This window comes from Trachemys scripta, chromosome 1, assembly GCF_013100865.1.
Source record: "Trachemys scripta elegans isolate TJP31775 chromosome 1, CAS_Tse_1.0, whole genome shotgun sequence".
Taxonomy (NCBI): Eukaryota; Metazoa; Chordata; order Testudines; family Emydidae; genus Trachemys; species Trachemys scripta.
Genome location: NC_048298.1, coordinates 100,250,463 through 100,262,816, shown reverse-complemented (window position 1 = coordinate 100,262,816; position 12,354 = coordinate 100,250,463). Strand labels below are relative to the sequence as shown.

Genomic DNA, 12,354 nt, shown 5'->3' with positions numbered 1-12,354 from the left:
GCTGGAGGGAGGTGACACCCTCTCTTGGAATTCTCTGTTGGTGCTAAGGGCCAAGTGGAACAGCTTCAATAGGAGAAATGGAGGGACCCCCATATCAAACTATCCCATAGCCCAGCGGTTAGAGCACTCACCTGAAAGATGGCAGATCCCTGTTCAAATGCCATCTCCTTTCAGCTGGAGCGAGACTTGAACCAGGGGTCTCCCGCATTCCAGGTGACCAACCTAGCCACTGGGCTAAAAGTTATGAGGGAGCTCCTCCTCCCAACCCCTCCAGTTGTTTTGTGAGAGCTCACCAGCAGGGGCCAAGTCTGGTAGGTGAGCTCTGGGCCTGCTTACCAGATTGGGCCCCACAGGTGAGTTGGGTGAAGGAAGGCTGATCTTCCCCCAGTTCACGCATCACACTGGGGCTTGGGCATCTGGATGTCTAGAGCGAGACAGCAGTGTGCATGCTCAGAGACAGAAACACAGGGGCAGAGATAACTCCTAATGCAAAAATGTAGGCACCAAATGAGTTTCGTTGCCTGCAGCGTTCAGTGGCAGCTGACCGGGGGTTTGTGAATCCTCGTGGGGCCTGATTCTGGGATTTAGGCACCTAAAATAGCAGTTAGGGTACCTATGTCTTTTTGTGAATCTAGCCCTATATTCTTAGCCACTGACTTTTTGTTTGCACGCCCTTCAAAATCCGGACCCTGCAATGTGCTGAATGCCTTCAGTTCCGCTGACTTAAATAGCTCAAAGGAACAGCAAGCCCTAACACAGGTTCCCTATACTGTCCCTGTCCATGTGCCCCACTTACAACTAACACCAACTGAAAAACTATCCCCAGCCAACAGCAGCTTTCACTCTCCTAATCCCCAGCAAGCAGCACTTGTCTTAAGTATCCAGGGCCCTCTTGCAAAAGGGATATGGCTGCAGGCTGGAAGGTAGGAGACCTATGGTCTATCCCCAGCTGTGCCACTGACACACTGTGAGACACTGGACATGAAATTTAACCTCTCTGGCCCTCAATATAGACACCTGTAAAATGCGGAGAATAGTGCTTACCCACCTTTGCAAGGTGTGTGGGGATCAATGGGTGATTAGCACTATAAATGCTAAGTGAGTGTCATTATTTCCCCCTCACACAGTAGAAAAGTAGAAATTTTAAGGATCCTATGGACACTTCAATTGATACCATTTCCTAGCAAGCCCCATAAAAATGACGACTTTAAGAAAAAACAGCTTAAAAAAAAAACATTTTTGTTGCCTGCCGGCTTTTTAAAGAAATCTCTCGCTGGGACGGTGTGCTTTGCTGCAGGAAGTATGTTCTAATGGTTAGAACACAGGACTAGGAGTCAGGACCCCGGGTTCCATTTCCAGCCCACTTGTTATGTGATTTTATGCAGGACACTTAACCTCTCTTCTCCTGACTTTACCCATATGCAAAATAGATGTGATATATACACTCCCGTCGCCGTTCCCCCGCCAGTAGTATAGTGGCATTTAATTGGTGCATGCAAACACATCAATGCCTTCAGATGAAAACTACAAAGACTTTCTAATGAAATCTTTGCCATCTTTAGAACAAATTCCATTCAATTTTGCTAGCTAGAACACTTTGTTTTTTGAAATACTAGATTACGATTGTTCTACAGCCAGTAGCGTTGTACAAACATCTACTTACGGAGGATCCTCTCCAAAGATTCACATCTTCTGACTTCATTCACAAACTTTCTCTGGAAGCTGTTCACATTCACATTCAACTAGAAATTAAAAAACAAACAAAAAACCAAACCAGGGGTTGAATGTAGATTGCCAATTGGGTGACTTTTAGTTTAACTGTATATTAGCATTGGTGAAAGATGCTGCCTTTGCATATTACTGAACCTTGTAGCGTCCTACCCACACAACAGGCACCACACAAACAATGGGAATACAAAACTTCTTCAGACAATCACTGTGCTTCAACCTTGACTGGTATCCTTGGCCCATTCAGTCATGGCTTCGCTGGCTGTCAAAGGTCTGAGCTGGCGTAGAAAAGACTTCCTGGATTTTATAGATTTTAAGGCCAGAAGGTACTATTGGGACCATCTAGTCTGACATCCTGCATAACAGGGACCACAGAATTCAGCCAATGATTCACTCAAGACAGCCTGCCCATTATCCTGACAAAGGAGAGTTCTTCCCTACAGTGCAATGGGCCACTTGCTGCTGAGGAATTGAATCAAGATCCCTGATCTCGTGTCACCAGTGCCACTGAACAGGCATCAGACAATTATTCTCCACCACTGCTGACCTCACTTAGGTATGAATTGGTGTCCTAGCAATGGGAGACTTGCTATTCTCCTGAACAAAACTCTGAATCCTCTTTCCTCTTATTTCTTTAAATAACCAAACCTCTGTTTGAGGATGTACATGCCAATGTCACAGGTAAAACTATTTGGGGTATAATTTTGTGAGGCACATTCCATATATCTTGTTTACACTAAGCAAATTACTAAATATTTATCTGCACTGATGCAGCTCCTCCGGTGGAAGACATTAACCACTGCCCCCTGTCTGCAGTACAGTTTCCACCATTGCTACCAACAGCACCACTGCAGAAAAAATACTCATGAATTTTCCATGTCCCATAGCAGACCCTTTGGGTCTGCTAATTCACCAAGGAGATTTCAGTCACTATGCCATTCACTACTGGCAGGTACCAATAAATCTGTTTCAAGCATGTATAAATGCTTCATAGTCTCTTCCTTGTACAGATAAATCTCATGCTGCAGTTTTTGCTCTCCTATAACAACATTCTTGTAGATACCCACTTTGGAAAACCACCAGGGGTAACCATGTGATTTAGGTGGGTGAGAGGGATTGACTTTAAGGATATGCAAATGATGCCTAATTGGCATGCAGAGAAATGGTTCAGATTTTCTTAGCTGAATCTAACTTCTGGCATCAGGCTCAGATTTAGCTGATGAACTGGAGTAGCAGCATCTTCCCTGATGGGTTTAGATTTTTGCAGAAGCACCACACTGGGCATATACTTCAATCACGCATAATTGGCATCACATGGAGATATTGCATCCTTGCTCATCTTTACTATAGAGACTACAATTCCCAGCAAGCAATGCTCTATCTGGAGCCAAGATGTCTCTGCTCTGGTTATGATAGAGCTCTTTGGATGTAATCTCTATGGATCATATCTCCATTTTAAGTTATGGGCGAAGGTGGCCACAGACTGCATTGAAGGGTAGTAGACAGCCTTGGACTCCAGCAGTTCCAAATGCCTCCCCTTACAAGATACTATAATTCTCTCAGAAGAAACCCCCTTTACTGTAGATAGTTCAGACTGTGGCTGTTTACCATACTGTATCTGGCCTTAAACAGACATTTAAATAAACCTTTGCTTTCAATTTTCAGACAGTGACACTGTTCAGGTAATCCGATCAAACGATTGTCCTGCCATGACATGGGTTCCAACTGGAAAGTCAATGAAAGGAAGAGTATTCTGTGTAACAGTAAACTCAGAGTAATTATTGTTATAGCAGAACCTCAGAGTTACGAACACCAAAGTTATGAACTGACCAGTCAACCACACAGCTCATTTGGAACCGGAGTAAGCAATCAGGCAGCAGCAGAGACCAAAAGAAAAAAAAAAAAAAAGGCAAATACAATACAGTACTATGTTAAATGTAAACTACTAAAAAAAAGGGAAAAGCAGTATTTTTCTTTTGCACAGTAAAGTTTCAAAGCTGAATTAAGTCAATGTTCAGGTGTAAACTTTTTAAAGAAAAAACACAGTGTTTTGTTCAGAGTTACGAACAATCTCTATTCCCGAGGTGTTTGTAACTCTGAGGTTTTACTGTATTTGTATTCGAGTAGTGCCTAGAGGTCCAAGTAAGATCAGATTCTCAATGTGCTCTGTATATAGACAGACTGTCTCTGCCTCCACAAGTTGACAATCTAAATAGACAAGACAGACAAATGGAAATATTTTTATCCCCATTTTACAGATGGGGAACTGAGGTGCAGTGAAAATAAGTAACTGGCCCAAAGACCTGCAGGCAGTCTATGGCAGAGCTGGGAATTGAACCCACATCTCCCAGTCCACTGCCTTAACCCCAAGGCCATCCTTCCTTTCTAGAGCAAGGCAGGTATTTACAGTCTTTATGCCAAGCCCTTCCAGCATAGGTGCTGGAACTAGAGATGCAGGGGGGTCTGCTGCACCCCCTGGCTTGAAGTGGTTTCCATTATAGACGGGGCTTACGGTTTGATTCTCAGCACCCCCACTATACAAATTGTTGCAGTGCCCCTGCCTTCCAGATTAATCCACTGTCCCAGCAGGTCCATCTTTTAGAACCCAACCACATTTATAGTGGCCCTTTAATAGCCGATATCCCAACATTCCTACCCGAGAGCCTCTCGTAACTACTTACATCTCTGAACTGGACCAGGCCCAGCTCGCCAAGCTCTGCAACGCAGCAATAGGCAGCCTCCACCTGGAGAAACAGCTGCGTCAGACACATCTCCTCGCTCCGGAACATCGACGCCATCTCGCTCGCTCTCGTTCTGCACCAGGGTTGATGGGAGAATTAAGGTGGCGGCGCTGCCTCGTTTGCCTTGTGAGAAACCTTAAAATGTAAAGGGCTGTATAAATGCTGGCTTATTAAGCCAATACAATGAAAGCTAATTGCTGGGCACCCAGAACACCATCTGCACCTTCGGTAACAATTAGGGCTGTCAAACGATTAAAAAAAAATGAATCGTGATTAGTGGCAAGAAACTGTGATTAATTGCGATTCATTCTTTTTAATCAAGTTAATTTGTTTGGAGCCACTTTCCACAGCTAACTCCAGGCCATTCTGCAGCCAGAACAAAGAGCCATTCAGCCATGCACCCTCCTGCCCACCCAGACACAGCCCTCAGCTTGGGGCCAAGGGGTGTAGGACTGTTATGACAGCAGGAGAAACCACCGTCCCCTTTATAGTGAGGATCCAACTGCTTCCCCCATCACTTTCATGGCCCTCCTGTGGCATAAAAGGGGGCAGAATGCAGCCAAAGGTCAGTACCCCTGTATATAAAAAATATATGGTCTTTGTCCGAGTTACTAACGCATAGGGAGACTGGATGAATTTTAGGCATCTAGTTTGCTTCTCCCTATTTACACCTCACAACTCTCCAGACAGAAAATCAGGGAGAGAGAATCCAGAAAGGGAGCCCGGTCCACCTCTCCCACCTTTAATCCTCTGTCTCCTCACAGTCCCTCCAGTTCTCCTCCTCCCGCTAGCTGGCTAGCTGCGTGAGGAGTGGGCCTGGGGAGGAGAGCAGCACGGAGAGGGCTCTCTACACAGCACAACCTGCAGGGGAGGAAGAAGTGCTGCACCACAACAAACACAACAGTGTTTCTTCCTCTCTTGAGGGCAGTAGCCATGTCTCCTGCAGAGTCATCATCATGGCAGGGTGGAAATTTAGCTGTGGGGTGGGGAGGGGTGCATGCTTGTCATGGGAGGTGAGTCTCGCCGGTCTTCTACATCAAACAAGTGAGTAAATCCTGCCCTCTCCTCCTCTCCCTGTACCCAATGTAGGATCCAGACACTTCAGATCACCCAAACGTGGGTGATTAACATGTTTGGATGCTGAAACGGAAATTCACAGTACTGTTCATAAAAGTGATGAGCCAACAGGCCTGACATCTTGTTCCATTAAACTCATCTTGAATATAGATAGGTAAGGGAGACTGATCTGTTTCCTGTCAGTTTCACTCCTAACACAATTGCAAACACAGCAAGGGACTATTTACATCATAAAAGGGAAATCTATTTTCATTTAAATTTAAATCAACATTTCTTAGAATGTTTCATACTAATATTTGGTTTTATAAAATGCTTTCTTGCTTGCTTGCTTTCACAAAGGGCCTATTTTCAAAATAAGGCACATGTGATGACAGGCAAAATGTATATGCAATTTTTCATTTGCTTTGTGCATGCTATTATCACTATTTACATTAGGTAACTGCACATGCAAACTGCAGATAATCATGCCACTGATCATTCATGCATGTAATCAGCTAATTTCAATGCACAAACATAGCAATCACTTGGCCAGAAGAAACATGCAATTGAATACATTATTTCCATGGCTAACCTGCTCTCTTTTTCAACCCAATCTTGCAATGCTTATTCCTAGTAGGTCTGCAGGTGTTCAAATCACCTCTTATTTAAAGGTGGGGAGGGATAGCTCAGTGGTTTGAGCATTGGCCTGCTAAACCCAGGGTTGTGAGTTCAATCCTCGAGGGGGCCACTTGGGGATCTGGGGCAAAAATCAGTACTTGGTCCTGCTAGTGAAGGCAGGGGGCTGGACTCGATGACCTTTCAAGGTCCCTTCCAGTTCTAGGAGATGGGATATCTCCATTTATTTATTTATTTAAAGCACCAAAGACATTAAAAAAAAAACCCTAAAAATAATAGATGAGTTTTACAAAATGTGTTAAATGGCCTGATTTATGGAGATCCAATGAAGTTAATGATTCGTATGGAGAGTCAATGCATATCCTTTTTCCTCTGAGCTTGCATTGCATCACTCACTGTACCTGTTCACTAAGTAGTTTAAGGTATAGAAAAACAAAACATTTGATAATTAATAACTTGCTAAAAATATATATATATCGTCTGTCAGTTTCACATGGCTGAGATAGGATGCGAGCAATACAGCTGGTTGGGAATTTCACAATAAAACATTTTTTCCATCAGAAAATACAGATCATCAAAACCTAAATTGTTCAGTTTCAACAAATCTCCCCATTTGAAAAGATTTGAAAAGAAAAGTTTCCAATTTGTTGAAACAGCTCATTTCAACATTTATGAACCAAAATTTCCATCTTTCATTTTGAAATTGTAGGTAATTTATATACTTTAAAGGTTAAAAAAATTCAAGATTGAAATCAGTTCTCAAATTAACATTTTTTCAGAATGAAACGTTTTGATTGACCCAATACAAAGTGAGGTTTTTTTTTTTAAATCAGATTTTTGATTTGTGAAAATTTTCAAGATTTCAGACTGGAAAATTATTTCCTGCCCAGCTCTAATGAGCATAGTAGAAGTTTCTCATTTACTTTAAAAAGCAACACAGGGTCCTGTGACACCTTTGAGACTAACAGAACTTCTGTTAGTCTCAAAGGTGCCACAGGACCCTGTGTTGCTTTTTACAGATTCAGACTAACACGGCTACCCCTCTGATACTCATTTACTTTAGTCACTATTTAATTAATATGGAATATAGTCCCAATCTGAGTTGCTGTCAGTTTTCTCTTCCTCAAAATTCTTCAGTTTCACAAAGGGATAGCTAAACAATCATCCGCAGTTACTCCATTTGTGATCTCCTAAGTTATAGTTAGAATGTACACACATTTAGATATAGTTGTAAGAGTTAGTTGTTGATTTAAAAAGAATATTAATGTGTGTCATCTGGTCAATGACCAAAAAAAATTATGTAGGCTGCTTCCTTAGCGGGGCTGGGAGGAGAACAGCCGATCAAGTCTTAACAATTCTAATGGTAGTTCTACAACAATGAAAATGTTGCATTTTGGCTTAGCTAGCTAGAATTCTCGTGTTAGGTAATATGAATGCCCGTTCTTACCTTGATCACCTGCTCTTTATGGAGCTTGAAGAATTCTGGAACTACTTCCAACTCTACTGAGCAGCAAATGAAGGACGGAAGTAAACTTTTCTTTCTTTAACATATCTTTAGAAACTAGTTCTTTTAAGGGCTGAACTGGTCTAGACCAGAGAAGAGAGACCCTTTTTGTCCTAAAACAATCACAGAGTGAAATGGATCAGGAGCTGTCTGGCTCCTTCTAAATTTTTCATGTCAGATCTGTGACAAGAGTTGGCTGTTTTGTCAGCGTGCAGAGTGTTGTGATTAATAACAAATCGGCCATGCCTCCTTGCACCTCCAAGGTGCTCTCAAACGAAAATGAACTTTTGTAAAGTGCTGTACTCTGAGAAGTATAAACCAATGAAAGCTCATTCAAATATTGGTTAAAGAAATAGCAATCCCCAGGAAACAGAGAAAACTTTCAAGCTGTTTCTCACACATCTCTTTTTACCAGCTTTAAGGCAAAGATACAATACTGGAGATCAAATAGGAACAAGGAGAGATTTATGACTTTCTTACAGCCAAACATTGGTATGAGGTTAATGTGGAATGTTCACACCCCAAAAAGAGGTTCTATCAGGAGTATTATGTTAGTGATCATGAATGCTGATTTCATGGACCTTTATTTTTATTGGTTTGTGCGATGGGAAATGGATGCTTTATATTCCTTCCCTCAAATGCTAAAGAAAAAAGACTCAGTGAAATCCTGGCTCCGGTGAAGTCAATGGCAAAACTCCCATTGATTTCAAGGGCGTCAGGATTTAACCACATGATTTTTTTCCTTTTGAAAACTGTACTATTAAAGTGAACTTTAGTACTCATGAAAACTACTACACTGTGAGCCCCAGAGACTTGAAGTCCTTTACTCCTCAACATGCCGAGCAAAGGGGAAGCAGGGAGGGAATGGGGTCTCAGAGGGATGGTCCCTTCTAGGGTCTCTCCTGGGGTGGGGAATCTTATGCAATACCCCTTGCTCAGGGCTGTGGACTAAGGGTACTTCTACGCTGCAGCTGGGAGAATCCTTCCCAGTGCAGGTAGACAGATGTGCTGGCTCTGCTCAAGTTAGCTGGGGGCAGAGCCATCCCTTGGGTACGGCGAATTGGGGCAACCGCCCTGGGCGCCGCACTTTGGGAGGCCCCACACTTGGATAAAATTGTGAGGAGGTGGGCGAATGGGGTGAGGAAGCAAACGGGGAGGCAAGCGGCAGGCGGGCGGGCAGAGAGCGGTGGTCGGTCGGGCTGTGGGGGTGAGCGGCGGCCACTGGCAGCCCCCCTATGAGAACTTCTCCCTCCACCCAGTGCCTCCTGCCCACCCCCAATCAGCACCTCCCACTCCCTCTCAGCGCCTACCGCCCGCCGCAGATCAGATGTTTCATAGCGACAGGAGGCACTGGGGGGAGGGGAGAGGAGAGAGGGCGCAGCACGCTCGGGGGAAGGGGCGGAACTGGGTGGGGAAGAAGTGGGGCGGGGCTTTGGGAGACAGGGTAGAGTGGGGGCAGGGCCTGGGCTGAGCTGGGGGGAAGGGAAATCACCCCCCGGCAGATTAGAAACCCAGCACCTATGTCCCAGGCCCTGCATCTCCCTAGGTATGGCCCTAGCTGGGAGTAGCCTGGGCATCAACTCACCCTAGCCACCTAACTATGTACCCAGGGGTCCGGATGTGTTTGTACTCAGGTGGTTAGCCCAAGCTGCAGTCCGTGCTACTCCTGGTGACACTGTTATTTTTAGCATGTTAGCTCAAGCAGAATTAGTATGTCTGTCTACCCATGCTGGGAAGCACACTCCCAGCTGTAATGTAGACATACCCTCAAAGGCACAATAGAGCACTATATGAATAAATTGTACTTGTGTGATTGGACAAACAGCTCCCAAGGTCGGCCTAGCTACAGATATATACCCCTCTACAGCTGGGGACTGGGATCCACTGGAGGGACAAAGGCCTGTCTCAAAGCAAATCATGAAGGCTAATGATAATGCACGTGACTATGTAAAATAGGGTATTGTCTAATACCTGCAGGCTTTGGACTGTTTAAAAAGACAACAACACACTTTCTGAGACCCAGACTTTCCTGGACACACAATACTGAGCTCACATGCGGAAAGCTACAGTTTGATCAGGTGGGGTAGACAGCCATACTGGCAGAAACAAAGAGCTTGCGAATACGTAAGGCCTACATTTTCAAACAGGGACCAGTGATTCTGGGTGCCTCAGGTTTTGGTTGCTCAGCTTGAGAGGGAGGGTGCTCTGCACTTTCTGAAATACCCCCTTCTCCAATTGGGGTACCCAGAAAGTTGAGGCATCTAAAACCAGGGGTTACCTTGGAAATTTAGGCCTAAGGTTTTCATCTTGCTCAACTGGCATCCTCCAAGTGACTTTAGAGCCTAGAAACTCTGCTTGGTCCAGCCTGCTTTGTGCCTGTTTTGCTTGTAATTTGCTCCTCGTGTTCTGCCCTGTGTCAGTGAACTCTGCTTTTCATTTAAACTAGCCAGAACTGGAGGCGACAGCTGTTGAACTGAGGTACTTACTGTCAGGAGAAGAAACTTCATCTCTGATCTTCAAGGGGATGGAGGCAGGAGTGAAGTAACTGGCTTCAGTACTATTGGGATCCAGGAAGGGGTCCTATTGGGATCCTGCTAAAGGACCTTCCCCCAGCCTAAGGGGAGGATCCACAGGACCTGGAACCAAGTGATTCCAGGGGACAACTAATGAGATAACAGGGACAGGAGTGAGGTCAAAGGGCCAAACGAAGGGAACCGGAGGGGGACACCGAGCAGAGAACACTGGACAGTGCCCACTAGTCCTCAAAGGCATCAAGGGAGCCAGCGGACGCCGCCCAGAGGAACTCTGCCCGGATGCGTGAGCAGACGGAGAATCGGAAATAGGCCCCACAGTCACAGGAGACCCCATCGGCCAACCTCCTCTCCCTGGTTTTATAGATGGCAATTTTAGCCAGGGCTAGGAGGAGGTTGACCAGGAGGTCCCATGACTTTGTGGGGCCACGGATAGGGAGAGTTGCATTTCCCCACCCAAATAGTGCTGTGAAGGAGCCAGCACAGGTCAGAGTGAGCATTGCCAAACAAAGGGGATGCTAAGCTTGGTTATAATGCTAAGAAAACAGAAATCATCATTCATTCATTGGCTGAGGTGTACGGATCCAATAAAATAAATTGGCTACTCAGGATCTCCCGTGTTAAGTCTAATATCTAAACCATAAGTTCACCTTCCCTCCCAACAACTAGCCTAGTTTTGTTCCTAACCATTTAGTACAAACAATCAAACTCTTCCCATTTTTATTCACAACCTTTCAGTGGCAGGCCCAGAATTACATTCAAATACTGTCCTAGAAGGTAGCTGGGAAAGGGGCCTGGTATTTCCAGACATGCAAACATCACAAGCTGAGCACTGCTAAGATCCCTCCTACGTTGGAGACTAAATCTAATTAGTTGACACTGAGTGAATATAGAGAGGAGTAATAAAGCTGGATCTCCATTTTTATTACCTTCACAGACTCATGATAGAAGCTGAAAGGATAATCCAGTTCATTCCTTTGACATTTTGAACGCAGAACATTATTAAAAATAATATTATTAAAGATCAGATTGTCACTGGTGGCGACCAGACACAAGAGCAAATTCTATTTAGAAGAGTCCCTCCCCCATATGCGGTGCCTAGGTTAGCAGTGAGTGTGTGTGTGTGTGCGCGTCTGTGGGGGTGGGTGTTTTCTAATTAGTACTGTATCTGGGCCTCGAATCAGGAGCCCCATTGTCTATATGCAGCAGCTGTGTCAAGTGGAATTAAAGGGAGCCTCTTTCTAACGCAGCCAGAAGGAACTGTGCAGCAATGATTTATGCAATTGCTAGGGTGCTGGAGGGACAAAGGGAAGGGAAAGGAAGGCACATTAAGGTCACATTATCGTGGACCAGTCAAAGTAGCAAACCTAGCACTGGCTGGCAAACCCAAAAGTTTTGCAAACCATTTCAAAACCTCGAACTTGATTTTGTTCCGAAGCGTTTAACACAGAACGACATTGCATTTGCTAAGAGAGTCTCACAATATCTTTTGCAAATTCCCCCCGATTCTTTTTGTTCTCAAACACAGCACCAAAAATGTTATTGAGAAAAGTTAGCCAATGTTCATTTTGATAACCACATCGATAACATTTTTGCTTTATAATTTCAACAACAAAAATATCCAAAAAACCCATGAAAGACAATCAGCTATTCACATGCTGAAAGTTAGGTACATGTGTAAACACCGTCTTGAGTTGGAGCTGTGAGGGGGCCACCGCATAAAGCACCGAGTCCCCAAACGTAAATATGACAAACTAAAGGGGAGGGGAGACCAAGGGGATTTGGAGCCACTGAACACCTCCGCCCTCCTCCCCCGCCCCCAACAAATCTGTTTTCTAACCGTGGACCTGGAGGTTTAGTTACTCACAGGGAAGGTGCAAAGAGATAGAGGCTTATATGATCGATATCAAGACTAGATCAGGGCTATCAGGGACTTTAAGGCATTTTATTGAGCATTAGCTCTGCAGTCCTCTTTTGCCGTACGAGCAGGATCTTTGTACATAACACTCTGAATGTTAGAATCCGGGAACCGCAATAAACAAAACTAAGCTCGGACCCAATCACATCAACACTCAAGCGCATGTATATTACTACTCTTGTGAGTCATCCCACTGACCTGAGTCAAGTTTGCAGGATCAGGGCATCTGATTCTATTTGT

The 12,354-nt window shown here is 44.5% G+C and overlaps 1 protein-coding gene across 2 annotated transcripts in view; it reads right to left on the bottom strand.

Moving 5' to 3' along the window:
- ATP6V0A4 (ATPase H+ transporting V0 subunit a4) overlaps positions 1-7,812 on the bottom strand; it is a 53,744-nt gene extending 45,932 nt beyond the window's left edge. Inside the window, exons 1-3 of one of the 2 annotated variants that reach the window (XM_034779095.1) lie at positions 7,609-7,812; positions 4,410-4,604; positions 1,664-1,742 (exon numbers count right to left, since the gene is read on the bottom strand). In XM_034779095.1, the coding sequence (XP_034634986.1) occupies positions 1,664-1,742; positions 4,410-4,526 (196 nt within the window). In that variant the 5' untranslated portion in view covers positions 4,527-4,604; positions 7,609-7,812. The remainder of the gene's footprint in view (positions 1-1,663; positions 1,743-4,409; positions 4,605-7,608) is intronic. The other variant, XM_034779105.1, reaches the window with a different exon arrangement.
- Between the last annotated feature and the right edge of the window lie 4,542 nt (positions 7,813-12,354).